Genomic DNA, 22,250 nt, shown 5'->3' on the forward strand with positions numbered 1-22,250 from the left:
AACAGAATGCTCACGATTAGACATACCACTGTTGGATGGACTCTCCACAGGGATTGGTGTCATTTGTGAATCAGAGCAAACATTATCCTCTAATGCCTTACTGTTATCTTGCAGCTCGGCTTTGACGCGTAACAGTAGTTGTGCACCAATTGTAGGCTTGGTAACTTTTTGGGCTCTGCCACTAATAGCCAAAGGTGAAGACCTCATTCTCTCTTTGCCACTGCGTGTGTAGAATGGCATGTTGGCAATTTTTTTTTTATCGGCACTTAACTTTTGCTCAGTAACACTTCTTTTTCGCTTCAACACAGTATATTTTTTATTTTATTTTGTTTTTTGGATTGATTTCGAAACACTCTGTAGTTTGATATCGCCTTGCCCAGATGACGTACTGGGAACACTAACATCAGGACTGGTGACAGATCCTGGTTGCTCATTCTGATCATATGTGGACTGCTTTGAATCCATTCTGAGCGCAAAGCACTTGTAGTGGTAAAAATTATTTGGTAAGATACTGCTGACAGATATGACTTTTGACAGCCAGAAATATTTATGCACAATTATGGGGGACACCCCAAAAGCACTGGGGAGTGCTAAAAATTATTTGGTAGATACTGCTGACAGATATGAATTTTGACAGCCAGAAATATTTATGCACAATTATGGGGAACACCCCAAAAGCACTAGGGAGTGCCAAATATTACAAAAATAAAATAAACCTCTATCCTCCTCTCTTCTCTAACAATTTTTGTTACAGCAATATTGTATTCTCTGTCCCTGCTCTAATCAGCCTGTGACTACACCCTGCTCTCTCCCTCTGTCAAATGGCGATGGATTGCTGTGGAGGCAGGTATTTATAATCTTGAAGTATCGCGACAACCGAGCAACGAGATCCGACGACATCACGATGACGTTTGGCCTCGATTTGGATTCGGAGCGGGCGGGAGAGTACCGAGCTACTCAGCTCGGTACTCGGATACCTAAAGTTTGGGTGGGTTCGGTTCTCGGGGAACCGGACCCGCCCATCTCTAGTTGTGAATGACTGCATCCCCTTCCCTGTAGCAACTTCTTCCTAAAATCTGGTACCTGGCAACTATGGGAAAAAAATCTGCAAACTTAAATAATAAAACAGACAAATGCACTACTATATGGAGTGATTGATTTGTATTAAACAGTCACTCTCCCAAAAGAATCCTTCCCAAAGCTTTTCAGACAATCTTCAACAGGTATATTTAAGCATTAATCTGATCTTGGTCTCAATTTCCCCTACCTGGTCTCTCATGTCTTCCCAGCCTGGCCGTAGCCACAACACACCCTTGCACATTCCATAATTTCACTCTTTGTTCACTTTGTAGCTACTGCCACTACCATACTGGCAACTGTTGTTAGACATTGTATTTGAATAAAAAAAAAAAACAACAACAGGCCGGGGCGGTAATAGTTATTTATTGTTACGCCATGCCAGTTTCCTTAGTTGTGCTCATGCACTGTCTCTGTGTTTCAGTTTTTACAAAGATCTCCATGTTGTTTTAAATGAATGAAAATAGCTCTGGTAGCATTGATGTGCTTAAGTTCCAACGAGTTCTTAGATATAATGAAAAGAGAATGTTCCCATAAAAAGCTAAAAAAAAACAGATAATCAGAAACTAGAGCCAAAGTCAGAGAGGGGCATTTTGGATGTCTGCCCAGAATGAGGATATTACGAAACAGCTGACGCAAGTGTTGGACTTCACCTGTCAGTTTGCCCTGACCCTTCAGACTAGACCAAAGCGAGTTCCAAAGGTGAGTTAGTGATAGGAACATTGGAATGAGACCACCAACTAAGTTTGATAGGATAAAAATAAATCAAATGCAATTTGTTACAGTTACGCTAGAGTAAGGACTATTTAGAAAGTTTAAGTACAAGAAGAAATAAACTAAAAAAGATTTATCTCAAGTGGATAACATAAGTTACTTGGTGCTTAATATATTAATTCATTATGAGATACATTACATTTTAATATCAAACTAACGTGTAAGCTTTATATAATATTTGTTTATATACATGAAATCTTATTTATTGCAAAATCAAACCTAAGCCTGCTGATGCCATCACATTTTATACAAAGCAGACCCTTAAGTGTAGACTGTCACTTCCATTCAGTGGAGAAAGTCATTTGGCATACCGTCCTAATATTTAAGACAATACAATATCAATGAATTCCTGAATATTGGGAATAAAGTGCCCAATAGATGCTACTGGTTCCTAGTGAAGGTAGGATTCTCAGGAATATTAGTTCAGCCACGTGCACTTTTTTCTAAACTTTTTTTCTATACTGTTTGCATTATATGCAAGGCCATTAACAGTCAGCAGTGTCATTAGCAAAGATGGAAAGTTTTCATATGAAAATGTTGGTATTGTAGTACTCTAAGGGTCATTTACTTGTTTTTACGCATGGTTCTGCAGGCTAAAATGGTGATGCAAAAGTTTGCTCCAACCGATAAAAGGAATTTTGTGGGAAGAGGCTAAATAAATGCGCTGTAGGGGACGGACAAGGCAGACTTAGGGAGCTATTTCCCATTGCACAGGTAGCTGCACAATCCTCACTGCAATATGAACTGAATTCTCAGGCTATCATTTACTTCAAATAATTTACAGCAAATTCGGAGACCATGGTGCATGCTGTCTGCCCTGTTCACATACAATTGCATGTTAACAGGAGGGGACAGATAACTCAAACTTCTCATCAACAGTCAAAAATATAATATATATAACACATATGTATTCTGTGTTATCAGGATAGCAGACATAAGAACCATGTTTTAGTGGTCACATCCTCATTCCTTCCCTTACAACTTGACAGGCAGCAACCACTACTGCTAGGGTTCTACCACACTGGTGGTTTTGTATTAACTACTAATCATTGAATATTTGTTTTGTTACAGGTGATGTCTAGCTGCTACAAAATGCAGAAACTAACCAATATATTTTTATTTAATGCTGTTCTTAACAATGTGAGCTACATTTATGTTTGATAAACTGCTTCTTCACCAGGTAAATAAAAGCGATGGTAGTCATCATCATGATGCTGAAAACGATGACATCAAATAGCCGTACATGATGAGACCGAAGGTGTCATTCATGAAAGCATGGCAATACTGACAGCTTGAAACGGAGACGTCAAACAGTTCTGATGAATGAAGATCCCGGCAGCCTACAATGAAACCTTTGGTCTCATCATGTCGGGTTATTCAATGTCATTGTTTTCAACATCGTGATAAGGTACACAACCCAATAAAAGTAGTGTTTTACTGCTCTTTTGAAGTCAGACAAAAATGGTGCCATAAATTGTTCACTTAGCATCTGAGCAATAACATCACTAGGCTATTAAGTAGAATCTAACTAGGGTACTTACTAGAATCTTGCAGCATTGCAAGTGAAAAGCAATGGCTTCAAAATTGATATGTCAGTATTTTTAGTGCATGTCTTTCAACCATGAGCCCAGCTAATATGCAAGTGAACAGTATCAGCTTTTTCAATGAAGTCATTTGGCATGAAAACAGTCCGAAGTGTCCCAAGAGTAAGGTTTCTTGAAAGAATGTACTAAAGCGAAGTTCAAGGTTATCAGTGGTAACACAGAATTGGCTGCAGATTTTGGTTGACTGCTTGCAATATACGGGACACTAGCCATAAAGAGATACACCTATATTTATTTGCTTTCAATACTTTGTTAGTAGTTTACTTTTAATAACTAACAAGTAAAATATACAAATGCAATCAGAAAATATAGGTTCTGAGCAATTGCATTTACATATATTTCTGGGGGTAAATGTATTAAGCAGCGGATTCTGCAAGTCACCAATATTCGTCGACTTTGCAGAGGAAATTTAAAATGGCAATGGCTTTCAAGGCAAGTTTTGCCTTGAAAGCCATTGCTGTTTAAAATTTCCCCTGCAAAGTTGCCGAATATTGGCGACTTGCAGAATCCGCTGCTTAATACATTTACCCCCTAGAAATTGCAGAAAACATTTATATTCATATATATACAGTGTGTCTGCTCAGAAGGATGGAAGGATTTAATTATATAGCAATAGTGTCACCCCTTTGGGTTAGAATTGAGGACAATGAAAAATATCTCAAAACAATTCTAAACATCTAAGGATGTAAACATGTTGATGTGTCCTTGCAATACAGTATTCTTATATAACGGGTTAACTTTTCAATTAGCTATAACTTTGCTTTTACAGAACCGATAAACAAGTTCTCACCTTGTGATCTGCTTCATAGCCAAATGGTGAGTTTATACAGCTTTTCAGATCTTTTGTCTTATTTATGAAATCCTTAGATACGTTGTAGGTTACTTGACATCTTCCTGAAACATCTTCCTAAATCACATATACACACATAGAAGATCATTTTCATTTGACATTTATTAACAAATAAATAGCATGGCTTCAATAAATGGTATCAGAAAACCAATTTGTATTGTTCTTTTTGTTAACTTGTAAACTAACCAGGAGAATAGGAGAAGTAGGCTACACAAGCGATTTACAATTTTCTATGCAATCATATCGGATGCATGGAAACATGGTTGGTGTTCTGTGAACAAAGGTCCCACAATCCTGCTGCAAGTCTGTTGGGCTGTCAAACTATCATCTGATAAAGATGCTCATATGTAGCAGGTCCTGTTAAGGACCTTTGTTCACAGATCATCAGGCAAGACATGCTATATTGCTGTGGTGTTGCATCAAGAAATCATAGCCTAAGGGTAATAATTGGTGAGTTACTCATGGTGAGTTATTCTTCCTTGATCTCACAGGAAGGTATGAATAGGCCTCACAATAGTGATATATTGATTACTATGACCACACTGTACCTGCTGCCAGCATAGTGCATTCAGCATTTAAATTAGTACCAACTGATCTGTCCTCATAGTGATTTATTGAGCACTATTGAGGTCTGGCTGCATTCACCTTCCAGGAAAACAGCATAAATAGTTGTACAATGGAACACTATATAAACTAAGAAAGACATATCATGATTAAACGCACTGTAATGTAGCATGTGTCTTGGACCACTTACAACTCATGTACAAGAAATATCCCATACACATGCCTCCCAACATTTCAAATGACAGACTTACATGCAGCGTGTCAATTTTTCTGATAAAATTGTTATTAAACATATAGAGCTATACATGCCACAAAACACTAAAATACATAAAAAAAAATAGGTAGATACAGGAACAAACTACCAAATAAAACCTCACTGTCCCCATGTGAGCTCCATATCCAGACCACCCTAGGCTAATACGCTCGTAGTGCCCACTTGCCTTCCATGCCAGGCTGATAAGCGGTAGGTAAAAGTCGAACTCATCCTTCATTTAAAATCCAGCTTCCTTCACCCACTCAGCAATGTTTATGTTCCCATGTTTTGGAAACTCCGAACCACTTGGCTTTTTAAAAGGATCAAGGCAATGTTTGTCACTGAAGATGTGAGGGTCGAAAGGGCTGTCAAGTCTGTGTCTGTCACCAGCCTTATCTCTCCTACTTGCTTATCCTCAAGTGCCCGTCCAAGGATGACTCATTGTTTTCAGTCTTTACCATGGGATACATCAAGATTAAAACCTTACTACATTTTTCTGTGAGGTGTTCTTTTTATTCGGAAGAACAATTATCATCTTATATTTTAAAATTACATTTCAGTTTATATCTCTACCTGTCACTAGTTTTCTCCCCACAAAATTTTGCACCAAATCCCCCCCCCCCACACATCAAAAATCCTTGCACCTCAATGCTGCAGCCTAGTCAGTCTATTGGATCATCAGGCCTTGTTCATATCACTTCCCCCAAAACCCATAATTCTTGGCTGACAACTTACATCCTGGGGTTTCACAGTTAGTAAGGCAGGAACAGGCTGTCACTGAAAGTCTCAAAGGTGGGATGAAGAGGCCCAGCTATGTCCTTGGAGTCAGGATGTCAGAGCTATACTGCCAGCTGACATCTTGCCACTATTATAAATTCATATCTAGCTCAATTAAATTTGGCTTTAAAAGACTAATCTGCAAAGACGTATTTAATATGATATAAAAGTATTGTGGTTAAAATTTCTTTATAGCTCTTGACATCATGAAACTATCAATATACTTTGTAGGAGATTATCTAGGTGTACATGTTATTCATGATAAAGAGAATATTTTATTTGTGCTGTATATATGAAATACTGGTCTGCATGCTACATCCCTGTTGAAGTCCACCTTTATTTGTGACATTGTTAGTAATAGTGAAGCGATAATACCCTTTCAGTTAAGGGACATCACCTTGATTTTTGTCTTGTGGAATGCAGAGTTACAAAGTATGTATAGAGCTTTAGCTGCATAGTGTTGCAGATATTCCTTGAATACTGCAGTACAGAATTCCTGTGCTGTGCGCTTGTTCCCTGCATGGGGGAGTGGTCAGCACAGGATTGACACTTATTATCTTTACTGTATGCCAATGATTTCTCCATATATTGATTTACAGAACAAACAGTAACCTAGTCTAACAAATATGTATTACCCCTTTGCAGAAATAACACAGGAAGCATTGATATATATTGTATCACTTTATATTATAGTGATAATGTAACTACAGCAGTAAGTAAAGGGAGTTCAACAATGTGGCTCACGGGTAATGGCATGATACCAATAACTTGTTTTTAATTACCAAGAACCAAATGTCAATATAAATTCTTCTAATCCATTTTAGACCACCTACCTCTACATGAATCCCATTAAGAGGTTGAAACTGAAAGAGACTGACAAGCCCCCTTTTTAAATCCAAAACTCTGCTATCCTTTTCTCCTGTGCTGTACAAACTCATTACCTGAAAAAGAAATACTGCTGAGATTACTAGCAATTCACTCACTGCTTGTCTTTGATTTACTTATTCATGAAAACTCTGAAGACAAGATAAACAATATGCCGTTGGGTAGATTGGAAAAAGAGTAATCAACCAATATGAGAATACACCTTGCCTAATATATGAAGGCTTATTCTTTTCTATGAAAATTAGATTTAAAATTGTATTAGCCATATAGAGTTTAATTATCTTAAGTATGTTTGTTAAGCTTTTTTATTGTACTGTATGCTGTTTGTTGATCCCTCAAAAGGGAGTAATAATAGTACAGTAGTTGGATATCATACATGAATGACTATAATACCACATTATTTAAAATACACTGCATCACCAAAAGTATGTTAACACCACTTATAATTAGTATGTTTCAGTCACACTCATTGCTAACAGATGCATAAAATAAAGCATTTAGCCATGCAATCTCCATAATCAAACATTAGAGTACAATGGGTTGGACTGTACAGCTCAGTGACTTTCAATGTGGCACTGTCATAGGATGCCCCTTTCCAAAAAGTGAGTTCATCAAATTTCTGCCCAGCTACAGCCTCCCTAGCAAACTGTAAGTGCTGCTATTGTAAAGTGGAAACATCTAGGAGCAACAACTGCTCAGCTGGGAAATGATAGGCCACACAAGCTCACAGAATGTGGTCGCCAAGTGCTGAAGCATATAGGACATAAATATCATCTGTCCTTGTTTGCAACAATCACTACAGAGCTCCAAACTGGAAGCAATGTCAGCCAAAGAACTGCTCCTAGGGAGCCTCGTGGATTGGGTTTCCTTGCCCGAGTTAAAGCAATACAACATATAATATTATGGAACCACCAGAACCCTTCACTGGTGAAAATCAGCTCTCAGGACTGTAGAATTCTACACATGCACTCATCTCTTTGTCAAAAATATGGTGAAGGTTGATTCATCTGACTATATCACCTTACTCCATTGCTCACTTGTACATTGCTTTTGCTCTTTGCACCACTGAACTTGCAAACATGCTGTAAATTGCCGTGTATGATGAGCGTTTGACCCACTGCAACCAAACTCTGGTATCCTGCTAAGTGAATTTCTGACCAGCTCATTTTCAATTATACTAGCTGCTTGCACCACAGTTTGAGCTTTGCATTGAATTGATCTGCATCTGTTCACCTGTTTTGCCTTGCACTACGGAATTTGCTGGCGCTATATAAAAAAATGTTGATAATGATGATGATGCCTTGCATTTCCATGCAATGTTTGAAGATCACAATGCTGGAGTACACTACTCCGTCCACTGCAGCCGTTTACTGATAATGTTTTATGCTTGGTGTTTCATGCTGATATCAACTAAGACACCATTGCTTATTTGCTTGTGAAACATTATCAATTTCAGCTGCTTTTGGGCCTGCCAAATGCTCCCCAAAAATAACCCCTCTTTTACAGTCACTGTGGTCTCCTCTTCCAACCATGCTAGCCATAACTATAGGCAATCATTGCAGTCTAGCATTCTCATACACGACTCTGACTATGCTGGGATATTGTTTGTTTAATTAATACAAGATCCACAAATGTGTGAATAAAATATGCTTTCAATATGCTTGGTGTCCTTCATTTGCTTCCATTTTTTTTTGTCCAGTACCTCTAGTAGCTCAATCTTTATTTTATGGGTTGAAATGTAAAAGGTCCCTTGCACATGCAAGTTTTCAAACTTGCATGTGCAAGAGACCTTAACTATTAGATGACAGGTGTATCAGTGTGGCACATCACAGATAGTGCCAGACCATTTCTCCATAAATCAAATTAAGTTATTCACTCCTCCAGCACACACTTAATTATTATAATAGATACTTGATGATGATTCATAAGTTGAGTCATAGGGTGTATCACACTGCTTACATATAATGGATATTATATATATATATATATATATATATATATATATATATATATATATATATATATATATATATATATTCATTGACAATGGGAATGATTCGCTATGTAGCTGACAGTCTGCAGGGGACAGCTGCATACAGGGTTAAATCATTACACAGTAAAACGCCTGCACAAACACAGGTGGTCTAATTAGATCAAAAGGAGGAGACTTGTGTATATAAACTTATATTGTGCATATGTGCAGGGCGACAAATACCAAACAGTGGCCAGTGTCCACACACGGTTTATGTCTAGCCAGTTTTAGGTTGCTTGGTGTCATCCTGATGAAAAATGTATGCTACCTCATTGTGAAGGAACAACAAAAACACTGTTTTGAGCAAGAAGTCGTCCATGTGTGCATCACCAATGTCCAAATGTTTATATAATAAACTTTTTAGAGCTTTGCAAACTTTTTCTGAGAAATCCCATTAGAAAAAAAAATCAAGTTGGCAGGTCTGCTACTGTATAATATTCAGAAATGTTTTCTATAAGTGTCAAATACAACTTTATATGGTGTGCATGGTATAGAATACAAATGTGGTGAGCTTTTTTGTTAAAAGAAAAAAAAAAAATTGTAATGGTAACCTCCTACTAGTGAAGTGTGTAACTGCCATCTAGTGGTCAACTCTGTACCTGTCCCATAACTTTTGCAAATATAACCAGTTTCAGCATGTGACCTTCATAAAACACTTACATTTACATTAAAATTGGTGGAATTAAAAAAAGAATTGTTATTAAAATGTAGCTTTTTACTTCATTTTCACTGATGTTTCTAGTAAAATGATAGCTCTTATTCTCATGCAGGGCCACCATGAGCAATTTCTTCCCTTTAATGTGATTGAACATGTAGTTAAAATGAATGCCTGGTTTTCATATTTTGAACTAGTGTGCATGGATACATTTAGCCTATATGCATTTTAATATACCTTGCCGGCACTCCAGTGAAAGATGACAGGGAATCCCAAGCTGCTTTTCTTCTCAGTGTCTATCAGGTGTTTCATGGTTAAATCCTCTGTTGTGTCAAGAATGTGACTTGACTTATTGTGAATAGTAAAATCTTTCATCTAAAAACAGGAAAACAAAAGTATGTGCTTTTTATCCATTTCTTTTTTTTTTTTCTTTTAAATCTAATTTTATGAAAATACAGAACACAATACAGAATGAAAGCTTTGTCTGTGTAAATGCATAGCTCCCAATATTTAGGACAGAGGATTCTGAACAGTGTGAGCTCAGTGAAACCATAAGGCCCCCCCAGGTGTGCCACCTTCCCGTCCCCTACAACACCCCGTCATTGTCACATGCGCCTGCAGTGGGATATATGTCCCAACTGTTAACAAATCCAGACAAAATTCCTGAACCACGGGCCAGTTGGGAGGTACGCAAATGTATTTTCTAAGGAATGGCTATATAAGACAAGTAATATTTAATATTGTTATCTGGTTTTCTGAACAAGGCATTAGTAATATTAACTACAAAGGAAACAAAATATGTGAATCTAATAGAGATGTGAGATCCATATGAGTACACAGGACCATCAGAAAAAATTCACAATAAGCTTCTGTTGTAGTATTCTGTTTTTTATATATATATTTTTTCATTATTGCAGATGATTGGGCATTTGGGACAAATAAACCCTGTATTTTTGGATTTCATCCAGAGTGGTCATAAGAACAAACTTTGAGCATGACCATGTCTAAAAATTCCAAAGTGCTAGAAGGTCCCCTAACTCTCCTCCACTCCCCAAAAAGTACCCCTGCAATACAGCACATACCTGACATGGTGAGCGAGACATTGCTCAAAATATTCCTGTGACAGTCCCCTAAAACCCAGACTAGCTCACCTAAATCAGGACAATTGAGAAGGTATGTACAAACTATTACACTATTTCCTGTGCACCAATTTGAAAATTTTGAAAATGTCGCAATACTGAATTACTAATGAATCATCTTGCCACATTCAATATTTATTTATTTATTTTTTTTTAAAAATGGGTTACTTTTTGTAAATAATTACTAGTTGTGCAATAAAATGTGAAGAAATATGTCATATTTAAGTTTATACCCACCGGAGATTTTATGAACACTGGAGATTTACTGAAAATGACTCAATTTTACCAGGGGTACCCAAATTGTTGCACACCAACGTAAATGGTGGTCACAACAAAAGTTTTGTTTCTGCTATTGTTTTATTTAAAATGTAATTTTGTCTTGCCACGCACAGACGATTAAGTGGCTTGATTTTAAGTGAAATTTGGTTAATACATATGAAATGGACATACCTGTAGATATACAAGCTGCTCATCCGGCTGGGACTTGTTTCTCCACAGAAGGTAGGTATCTACAGTGGCATGAAACTCTAGCCTGGTTCTTGGCATTGCTGGTTGAGAAACATGTGCTACCTTTAAATCCAGTGTGTAGTAATACTGGTAGAAGGTTTCTGGCTGGAAGGATGGAACTTCTGAACATCCTGTATTAAAGTATGATAAAAGGGATAACATATAATTTAACATTGTACATTTACAAAATGATATTATTTCTGTTTAAGTTGAATAACATGTAAAAGACCACTGACTTGAATACCTTGTACTGGTGGTGTTATCCTAATGACATTTTAAATATGTTGTTTGAGATTAAAATAGAACTTTGCAATTTAGCTCAATAGACAGCATATAGTTTTGATTAATTTCTTCGTTTTGCTCCTACTTTGTATAATTTTCATGGTGTGCAGTTCCTTCTATCTTACTGCTGAAGCAGCTGTCTATAGAAAACATTTGGATGACAACTAAACCACATAATGTAGTTTAAACAGTGAAATAGGTTTTAAGATATTTTTTAGCTATTTTATATATTTTGGATTTTAGAAATATTTTGATAACTTTTGAATCAATTTATCAAATAACAATGGTAGAACAATGGTAGATCCCTTGATTTGTTCCGTTAAAATAACGCTATCAAATATTTATTGTGGTAAACGTTGATATATAGCACACATGTGGCTGGCTACTTTTTAATTGTTTATTTTACTGCAATACCACCTGCAATTTTACTGCAATACTGAAAATAAACATAGCTTCCAATTGTGAACAGCTGTCGTGTTTATCATAGGACTTCAGTCTTACATTTTGTAACAAAGACCAGCCTAATTAGCTACATTAGTGCAGCAGATTCAAATGAACAATTTGCTAGGCCGCTGCTGCTACCTGGGAACCGGCTGGACACGGGCAACACGATACAAAGAGGCTGGTTGCCGTTACCTGGCAACTAGCTGTACTCAGGGCAATGCATGCCGAATCCTATAAGCTATAGGATGCCAGGTGCCGTTACCAGGCAAACAGCATTCTCCACTTTCCCAATGTCTATTTTGATTGTGTCTCAAAGGATGTCTCCTATGGATATACTAACTCTGTCCCCACCAGTGAATGGTTTGGTTTACAGAGACTATAAATTGAATATATAGCCTCAATATGCATGAGGAGGTGACAGTTCCTCCATAGTATTGCTAGTTTATTCATCTTACTCTTCGACCCAGGATTCCCATAATTCTTCAAATGTGTAGTGGGAGAGGGTAAAAGCAGAGAAGACCTGCAAAGACATCAGACAACTAATAATCTACAAATGTCCTGTTCAAAAAGTAAAGTAAAAAATAACGCAAAGATAAAATATGTAATGTGTTCTTTATAAAAAAAAAAAAAAATTAAGATCTGTGGGATCAATCCTGTCACCCTTCAATGTAAATCACAGCTAAAGAGTCTGGGATGTGATGAAGCATAAGGTGTTTATTGTTTCAAAAATGCAAATAAAAAGTGCGAACCAATATAGTTGAAACTGCACAGGGATTTCTGATAAGGCTGCATTCAGGTTGCAAGGAATACCGCAGACACAGGTAGCAAGGTAAGTGGAGAGAGATCCGGAGACGTGGTATAAGCAGCATATGTGAAGCTCGAGGGTACAGGAGCAGCAGGAGAATGAAACCATAGGAATGGCAACAAAACAACAATGATCAGCACAGGAGAGGAAGAGAGGCAGGTATAAGTAGGGAACACCCAGCTGCAGGAGATAATTAGTGAGACAGGTTAACCCCTAGTAATACCAAAGGAAAAGGCACAGTAGCATCACCTCTGGTGAACAGAGGTACTGCCAGATAACATAATAAAACTGGTCTAAGGTCCTGGAGGCAGAGGGCTGCAGGCAGATCCTGACAATCCGCCCCCCCATCACTCCCAATCAACCTACTGACCCAATGTCACAATTTGTCCAACAAACTATGTAAGTATCATTCATTTCTAATACGTTATTAACCCAAAACTGAAAACAAATATTTTGAACTTCATGCAAGAGGCAGCATTGTGTTATATATATGCTACTACTCTCCAGGAATGTCCGGGATACTCCCAAATTTCTGGTAGGCCTTCCAAACTCCTGGGGAGAGCAGGCTACTCTCCCATGTCCAGGCCACTTACTAGTGATGACGGCAAATCACATCATTTTATCACCAGCCTCCAATGTACAATGATGCGATCATGTCTTTTTGCAACGGGGGGCTGGGTGAAATGACGCAAATAGTCTCATCATGTTCCCCACCGTTGATATCATCTCCTCCGACCTCTAACTCCCAGAGGGGAGTTGAAGAGTAGACAAGTAGGAGTTTCTTGCCTTATGTATTTTTGGTTCTGTGCACGCCCTTTTGCATTTTGGTTCCGTGCATACCCAGAACCAAACTTACGCAATTGCACGGAATTCATATGTGCACACTTGTGACTCTTATAATGCCTTATGACTTGAGAGGCAGAAGAGAGCATGGAAAGGGTGGACTAACGTAGGTCATGTACAGTAAAGGTGTGCTCACGCAGATGGGGCTAATTCATATTCTGTGTTTAGTGTAAGTACACTTATTTTCAGCCATATCTTTGCACCTGTTACAGGACAGGTGTAAATGCCTGATGACAGTGATTGTTGACACAGCATTGCCTTTATTTACTATCCTTCACAAATTCTGTTTGCCCTTTTTTATTTTTACAGTTTCTAAAAAATATCTAGGGCCTGATTCATCAAGAGACGTAAATGCCGATGTGTACCGTATTTTGCATTAAATTGGAAATGGACTATACAACTGTGAACACAAGTATGCCCAATACACCTTCGAACGCATTTTATTTATCCTGTACTGTTTGTACAGTAGATTGTAAGCACTTGTCACAAATCACTTGGATTCTTGACGGTGATCACCTACCAGAAGTTGGAGCTACTGAGGCGTGGAGTCTAACACACCCCTGGTTTTCACCAGGGACCCCCGCAAGGGATTATGGACTCAAGGAGCGTGCAGGTTGCAGGCCTCGATGTCAGTTGCTGGTGAGGTGGACAGTGAAGAGAGTAGTGAAACAAGTCGGATCAGTAACAGGTATCAGTCTGGGTCCAAATTAGAATCCAAAGAATAGTGTGACTGTAAGGAACAGCAGGTAACTGCTGTTCTCTTTTTGGCTGCTGCAGTGTTGTTTTCAGTCTGAGTGTGATCACCTGAACTCCTCTCACTTGCAGCTCTATCTGACACCTGCCCTGATCACTACTTCTGGATTAAATACCTGTCAGCTTCACTCTGTCTTTGCCGGTTATAGAGGTCACACGCTTGCTTCTCCGTGCTCCTGTTTCTGTGATTAGTCTGCCAATTTCCTGATTGATACCAGTTCTGATCTCTGCCTGGATACCGACCTTGCTTTTTTGCTCGTGACCTTGATCTCTGCCTGAATACTGTCCTTGCTTTTTTGCACGTGACCCTGATCTCTGCCTGAATACCTTGCTTGTTTGTTCGTGGCCCTGACTTCTACTTGGATCCGGACTCTGCCTTTTCATCTGAGAGACCTCCTCCCATCCGCAGGATTGTGGCGCCAGCTATCCGCTCAATGAGACTCACCTGTGTCTGCAGTGTTTCACAGTACAGATTTGCTGCTTCGTCTTGCTCTGGCATTTTCCCTGACCCTGTGCTGGTCTCAAGCTCCATCTCACACAGGCCACAGCTGGTACTACACCATCCTCTACTCCACACTGCCAATCTGTAATACTGGTGGAGGTTGGTACTGCATCCTGTTACTACTCTGTGTTCCTGCTTTATCTGGTCCAGGACTATTTCTGCTCAGCAACTCACTGTCAAGTCCTCTGTGGTGCCTACCTACCGGAGTGGAGTTATCACTACTCGAGAATAAGTCCTGGGGACAACCGAGTACCGTTGAACATATCTGGTTCTATGGGAAAGGTGGTTGCTATAGGTGAAGCTCTCTTCAACAGGTTCTGATAACTCATCTTGTAGGGTGATTCGTGACAGTGACAAGCTGGGTCAGTAGCAACACAAAAGCCATCATCATCATCATCATCATCAACATTTCATCATCATCATCATCATCATTTATTTATATAGCGCCAACATATTCCGTAGCGCTTTACAATTGGGGACAAACGTAATAAACTAATAAACAAACTGGGTAAAACAGACAAAGAGGTGAGAAGGCCCTGCTCGCAAGCTTACAATCTATGGGACAATGGGAGATTGACACATGAGGTTAAGTATACATTTTGCATCTTGGCCCAGCCAGACTGCAAAGGTAGGGTGACTCATAAGCTAAATGATCCTGTCACACAACAATGTTATTCCGGGGGTAGTTGTCTTGTGTGAAATTGTGTAACAGGCTAAAGGTAGTGAGGTTAAGATGGTGGTTGAGGAATATTATAAGCTTGTCTGAATAGGTAGGTTTTCAGAGAACGCTTGAAAGTTTGTAGAACAGAGGAGAGTCTTATTGTGCGAGGGAGAGAGTTCCATAGAGTGGGTGCAGCCCGAAAAAAGTCCTGTAACCGGGAATGGGAGGATGTAATGAGGGTGGATGAGAGACGCAGATCTTTTGCAGAACGGAGTTGCCGAGTTGGGAGATATTTTGAGACAAGAGAGGAGATGTATGTTGGTGCAGCTTTGTTGATGGCCTTGTAGGTTAGTAAAAGTATTTTATATTGGATTCGGTAGAAGACAGGCAGCCAGTGTAGAGACATACAGAGTGATTCAACAGAGGAATAGCTATTTGCAAGGAAAATCAGTCTTGCCGAAGCATGTAAAATAGATTTTAGGGGTTTGAGTCTGTTTTTGGGAAGACCAGTAAGGAGGGAATTGCAATAGTCAATGCGGGAGATGATTAGTGCATGAATTAAGGTTTTAGCAGTGTCTTGTGTGAGATATGTGCGGATTCTGGAAATGTTCTTTAGATGTATGTAACATGATTTAGATATAGAGTCAATGTGGGGAACAAAGGATAGGCGTGAATCAAGGATTACACCTAGGCAGCGAGCTTGTGGGGTGGGATTTATGGTCATGTTATCAACAGAGATAGAAATGTCAGGTATGCTCTTGTTGGCGGGTGGGAATATTATTAACTCTGTTTTAGAAAGATTAAGTTTGAGTTGACGAGAGGCCATCCAAGATGAAATGGCAGAAAGACAGTCAGTTACACGGGACAACACAGATGTCGAGATATCAGGAGAGGATAGATAGATTTGGGTATCATCCGCATAGAGATGATACTGAAAGCCAAAGGAACTTATTAGATTTCCAAGAGAAGCGGTATAGATAGAGAACAGCAGAGGACCTAGCACCGAGCCTTGTGGTACTCCAACTGATAGGGGAAGCGGAGCAGAGGTGGCTCCAGAGAAATTAACAGTGAAAGAGCGATTAGAGAGGTAAGATGAGAACCAGGATAGAACTGTGTCTTGAAGACCTAGGGATTGCAGTGTTTGTATGAGAAGAGAGTGGTCAACGGTGTCAAATGCAGCCGAGAGATCAAGGAGAATTAGGAGAGAGTAATGGCGTTCAGTCTTAGCAGTGATCAGATCATTAACAACCTTGGTCAGCGCAGTCTCTGTGGAGTGTTGAGAACGAAAGCCAGACTGAAGAGGATCCAACAGGTTGTTTGCGGAAAGAAAGCGTGTGAGGCGAGTGTAGGCAAGTCTCTCTAGAAGCTTGGAGGGGCAAGGGAGCTGAGAGATGGGACGGTAATTTGAGAGAGAGTTTGGGTCGGAGTTTTGTTTTTTTAGAATAGGAGTAATCACTGCATGCTTGTATAGTGATGGAAAGATGCCAGTAGAGAGTGAGAGATTACAGATTTGAGTTAGAGGTGAAATGAGCACAGAAGACAGGGATCTACCAATTTGCGAGGGAATAGGATCAAGAGGACAGGAGGTAGAGTAGGAAGATAAGAAGAGCGTAGAAATTTCCTCTTCATTTGTGGGGTCAAATGAAGAAAGGGTGTCAGAGGGTAGTGGGAAGGAAATTAGCTGATGGCTTGTTGAGGAAGAGGATACCATTTCTAGTCTGATCTTGTCAATCTTGTTCTTGAAGTAGGAAGCAAGATCCTGAGCACTGATAGTAGATGGAGGGTTCGGGGTGGGAGGATTGAGAAGATGATTAAATGTATTGAAAAGGCGTTTGGGGTTAGAAGCCTGAGCATAGATAAGAGATTGAAAGTATGTTTGTTTTGCAGTGTCCAGAGCATTTCGATAGGAGTGGTAGACAGAAGTATATGTGAAGAAGTCATTAGAGCTTCGAGATTTACGCCAGTGACGTTCTGCTTTACGGGACAGTTTTTGAAGATTTCGTGTTGCTTTGGTGTGCCACGGTTGACATCGAAGTCGACGTGTAGTATGAAGTGTCGCTGGAGCCACTTGATCAAGGGCCGTTGCTAAGGTTAGGTGAAAATGAGGTACTGCCATCTCAGGGGATGAGAATGTAGAGATAGGGGAGAGAAGGTGTTGGAGAGAGGTGGAAAATTGTTGAAGATTAATAGAATTAAGATTTCTACGAGTATGAGGAGGCTTGGTTGAGTCAGACAGTAGAGAGGTTAGAGCAGTGGGGGTGAGAGTGTAGCTGATAAGGTGATGATCCGAGAGGGGGAAGGGTGTATTAATAAAATTAGAAACTGAGCATAGTCTAGAGAAAACAAGATCAAGGCAGTGGCCATCCTTATGAGTAGATGATTCAATCCACTGGGAGAGGTCAAGTGAGGATGTTAGAGAGAGTAGTTTGGAAGCAGCTTTGGAAGGTGGGTTATCAATGGGGATGTTGAAGTCACCCATGATGATGGTGGGGATGTCTGAAGATAAGAAGTGAGGGAGCCATGCAGAGAAATCCTCAATAAATTGTTGGTGTGCTCCAGGGGGACGATAGATCACCGCAACACGTAGGGAGAATGGATTAAAAATGCGAATAGCATGTACTTCAAAAGATGTGAACGTGAGTGATGGGACATTTGGTAGAACTGTGTATGTGCACTGTGGGGAGAGAAGTAGTCCAACCCCACCTCCTTGTCTGCCTTAAGGTCTGGAGGTGTGGGTGAGATGGAGGCCACCATGTGAAAGTGCTGCAGGTGAGGCAGTGTCTGATTGCATAAGCCATGTTTCTGTTATTGCCAGAAGGTTGAGGTTTTTTGAGAGGAAGAGATCATGAACGGAGGTAAGTTTGTTACAAACAGAGCGTGCATTCCAAAGGGCACATTTAAAGGACTTGGGAAGAGAGGGGAGACAGGTGATGTGTTTGAGGTTTGCTATAGAACGGTAGTGTTCTGATGTATGTGTGTGTGAGGAGTGTGGGGGACCTGGATTAGGTGATATATCACCAGCTAATAGAAGCAGAGTGAGCGAAAGATAGGCAAGGGGATTGTAAGATGTGTGGCCTTTTATTTTCTGGCGACAGGTGGAGGCTGTACTTGTTAGAGATAATAAATAGGACAACAGTTCATGGGTGTTAAATAGAGGTGAGTGGAGTAATGCAGGTGCAATATGAACAAATTTGTGTGTTGGTGGAGGGGTGAAAGATGACACAGTCCTAAAGATCATGCCATGAAATGAGACTAAGAAAAGCAATTTGTGAAACATTGTGATAAAAGGGGTAAAAGCAAAAAGCAAGGGTATTTTAAGAATTACCTCTTAGCAGTCTTCCATATAAATAGACAAGTAGTGCAGAAATAGGCTGTGGCAGATGTAGCTTATTGCTGGGAGTAAAAATCAAGTCAAATGTAGTCCAATGTTTGTCCAACTGTGTTGTCTAACTGTGCATTTTCGTCCACATTTATTTATATAGCACCAGCAAATTCCGTAGCTCTTTACAATTGGGAACAAACATTAATAAGACAATGCTGGGTAATACATACAGACAGAGAGGTAAGAGAACTCTGCTCAAAAGCTTATAATCTATAGGACAATGGGAGTTAGAAACACAAGGGCATGTGCTACATCATATTGCACAATGGACCAGTCAGACTGCAAAGGTAAAAGTACTGAGTGGGCTGTGTGTGTTGCAATGTTGGTCAGAAGGTTGTTGTCTTGCGTTCGCAGTGTAGAGGATGGTAATAGGGTAATCTAGGGAAATTAAGATGATGGTTGAGGAATATCATAACCTAGTCTGAAGAGGTGGGTTTTCAGTGAACGCTTGAAGGTTTGAAGACTAGAGGAAAGTCTTACTGTGCGTGGGAGGGAATTCCACAAAATGGGTGCAGCCCAGAAAAAATCCTGTAACCGAGAATGGGAGGATGTGATGAGAGTGGAGGAGAGACGTAGATCTTGTGCAGAACGGAGGTGTCGAGTAGGGAGATATTTCCAGACAAGTGAGGAAATGTATGTCAGTGCAATCTTGTTGATGGCCTTGTATGTTCGTAGAAGAATTTTATATTGGATTCGTTGAAATACAGGCAGCCAATGTAGAGACTGACAGAGTGGCTCAGCAGAGGAATAACGGTTTGTAAGGAAAATCAATCTAGCCGCTGCGTGCAAAATAGATTGTAGGGGTTCAAGTCTGACTTTGGGAAGACCAGTAAGGAGGGAATTGCAATAGTCGATGCCGGAGATGATGAGTGCATGAATTAATGTTTTTGCGGTGTCTTGTGTCAGATATGTGCGTATTCTGGAAATGTTCTTTAGGTGTATGTAACATGATTTAGATATAGAGTTGATGTGGGGAATAAACGACAGTTGTGATTTAAGGGTTACACCTAGGCAACGAGCTTGCGGGGTGGGATTTATGGTCATGTTATCAACAGAAATAGAAATGTCAGGCAGGAAGCTTCTGTTTTTGGGTGTGAATATTATTAATTCAGTTTTTGAAAGATTGAGTTTGAGTTGGCGAGAAGACATCCAAGATGAAATGGCAGAAAGACAGTCAGTAACGCGAGACAACACAGATGGTAAAAGATCAGGAGAGGATAGATAAATTTGTGTATCATCCGCATAGAGATGATACTGAAATCCAAAGGAGCTTATTAGTTTTCCAAGAGAAATGGTGTAGATAGAGAATAGCAGAGGACCTAGGACAGAGCCTTGTGGAACTCCAACTGATAAAGGAAGCGGAGCAGAGGTGGATCCAGAGAAATTAACACTGAAAGAGCGATTAGATAGCTAGGATGAGAACCAGGATAGGACAGTGCCTTCAAGACCTAGGGATTGTAGCATTTGTATGAGGAGAGAGTGGTCAACAGTGTCAAATGCAGCAGAGAGATCCAGGAGAATTAGAAGAGAGTATCGGTTATTATTTTTTGCTGTGATCAAATTATTGACAACTTTGGTCAGCGCAGTCTCTGTGGAGTGTTGAGAGCGAAAGCCTGACTGAAGAGGATCCAATAGGTTGTTTGCTGTAAGAAAGTGTGTGAGGCGGGTGTAGGCAATTCTCTCGAGAAGCTTGGAGGGGCATGGGAGCTGGGAGATGGGGTGGTAATTTATGAGAGAGTTAGGGTCAGAATTCTGTTTTTTTAAAATGGGAGTAATCACTGCATGCTTGAATAGTGATGGAAAAATACCAGTAGAAAGAGATAGATTACAGATTTTAGTTAGAGGGGGAATGAGCACAGGAGAGAGGGACATACCAATTTGTGAGGGAATGGGATCAAGAGGACAGGAGGTAGAGTAGGAAGATGAGAAGAGAGTAGAAACTCCCTTTTCATTTGTGGGATCAAATGAAGAGAGATTGTCAGAGGGTGCCACAAAGGAATTGAGCAGATTGCTTGTCAAGGAAGATACCATTTCAAGCCTGATCTTATCAATTTTTTCCTTGAAATAGGAAGCAAGATCCTGTGCACTGATGTTAGTTGGAGGATTTGGGGCAGGAGGATTCAGAAGAGAGTTAAATGTGTTAAAGAGGCGTTTGGGGTTAGAAGCCTGAGCATAGATGAGAGATTGGTAGTATGCTTGTTTAGCAGTGTCCAGAGCATTTCTGTAGGAGTGGTAGATATCAGTATATGTGATGAAATCATTAGAGGCCAGTGACGTTCTGCTTTACGAGAAAGTTTTTGTAGAGTTCGTGTTATTGTAGCGTGCCACGGTTGGCAACGAATTCTACGCAAAGTATGTAGTGTCGCTGGAGCCACTTGATCCAGGGCAGTTGCTAGGGTTTGATGAAAATGGGGTACTGCCCGATCAAGGGAGGAGAATGTAGAAATTGGGGAGAAAAGCTGTTGGAGAGAGGTGGAAAACTGTTGAAAATCAATAGCGTTGATATTCCTGCGGGTACGAGGAGGCTTGGAAGAGTTTGACACTAGGGAGGGTAAAGAACTGGGGGTGAGCGAGTATCTAATAAGGTGATGATCCGAGAGGGGGAAAGGAGTGTTAAGGAAATCAGAAACTGAGCATAGTCTAGAGAAAACAAGATCAAGACAGTGGCCATCCTGATGAGTAGCGGATTCAATCCACTGGGAGAGGTAAAGTGTGGAGGTTAGAGAGAGTAGTTTGGAAGCAGCATTGAAACGTGGATTAGAATTAGGGATGTTGAAATCACCCATGATGATGGTGGGGATATCAGTAGATAAGAAGTGAGGGAGCCATGCAGAGAAGTGTTCAAGAAATTGTTGGTGTGGACCAGGAGGGCGATAGGTGACAGCAACACGCATAGAGAATGGGTTAAAAATCCTAACAGCATGTACTTCAAAAGATGTGAATGTGGGTGATGGGACACTTGGTAGAACTGTGAATGTGCACTGTGGGGAGAGAAGTAGTCCAACCCCCCTCCTTGTCTGCCTCCTGATCTGGGGGTGTTGGTGAAATGGAGACCACCATGTGAAAGGGCTGCAGGTGAGGCAGTGTCTGAATGCGTGAGCCATGTTTCTGTTATTGCTAGAAGGTTGAGGTAGTTTGAGAGGAAGAGATCATGTACGGAGGTAAGTTTGTTACAAACAGAGCGTGCATTCCAAAGGACACATTTAAAGGACTTTGGAAGAGAGGGGAGACAGGTTATCTGTTTGAGGTTTGCCAGATTTCTGTAGTGTTCAGATATATGTGTGTGGGAAAAGCCAAAACAGAAACCAGAGGAATAGTCAAGCCGAACAGAAATAGAAACAGGAGACAGACAAGTAGTAATGCAAGTGATGGAGCAGGATGTGACCCAATACTCTAGCAGCCACATGCTGCCAGAGTCATCCCTTTATAGGGGCTGGATAGGGCAGTCAGTGACATGACTA

General features: G+C 40.1%; 1 protein-coding gene and 1 long non-coding RNA gene across 2 annotated transcripts in view; one reads left to right on the forward strand and one right to left on the reverse strand.

The window, feature by feature from the left end:
- Positions 1-22,250, forward strand: part of LOC142160338 (uncharacterized) — a 480,167-nt gene that overhangs the window by 102,411 nt on the left and 355,506 nt on the right. The window lies entirely within an intron of this gene.
- Positions 1-22,250, reverse strand: part of LOC142161432 (microsomal triglyceride transfer protein-like) — a 71,143-nt gene that overhangs the window by 42,725 nt on the left and 6,168 nt on the right. Inside the window, exons 2-5 of the mRNA XM_075217035.1 lie at positions 11,061-11,248; positions 9,709-9,846; positions 6,733-6,840; positions 4,246-4,362 (exon numbers count right to left, since the gene is read on the reverse strand). Of these exons, the coding sequence (XP_075073136.1) occupies positions 4,246-4,362; positions 6,733-6,840; positions 9,709-9,846; positions 11,061-11,248 (551 nt within the window). The remainder of the gene's footprint in view (positions 1-4,245; positions 4,363-6,732; positions 6,841-9,708; positions 9,847-11,060; positions 11,249-22,250) is intronic.

This window comes from Mixophyes fleayi, chromosome 6, assembly GCF_038048845.1.
Source record: "Mixophyes fleayi isolate aMixFle1 chromosome 6, aMixFle1.hap1, whole genome shotgun sequence".
NCBI classification, from domain to species: domain Eukaryota; kingdom Metazoa; phylum Chordata; class Amphibia; order Anura; family Limnodynastidae; genus Mixophyes; species Mixophyes fleayi.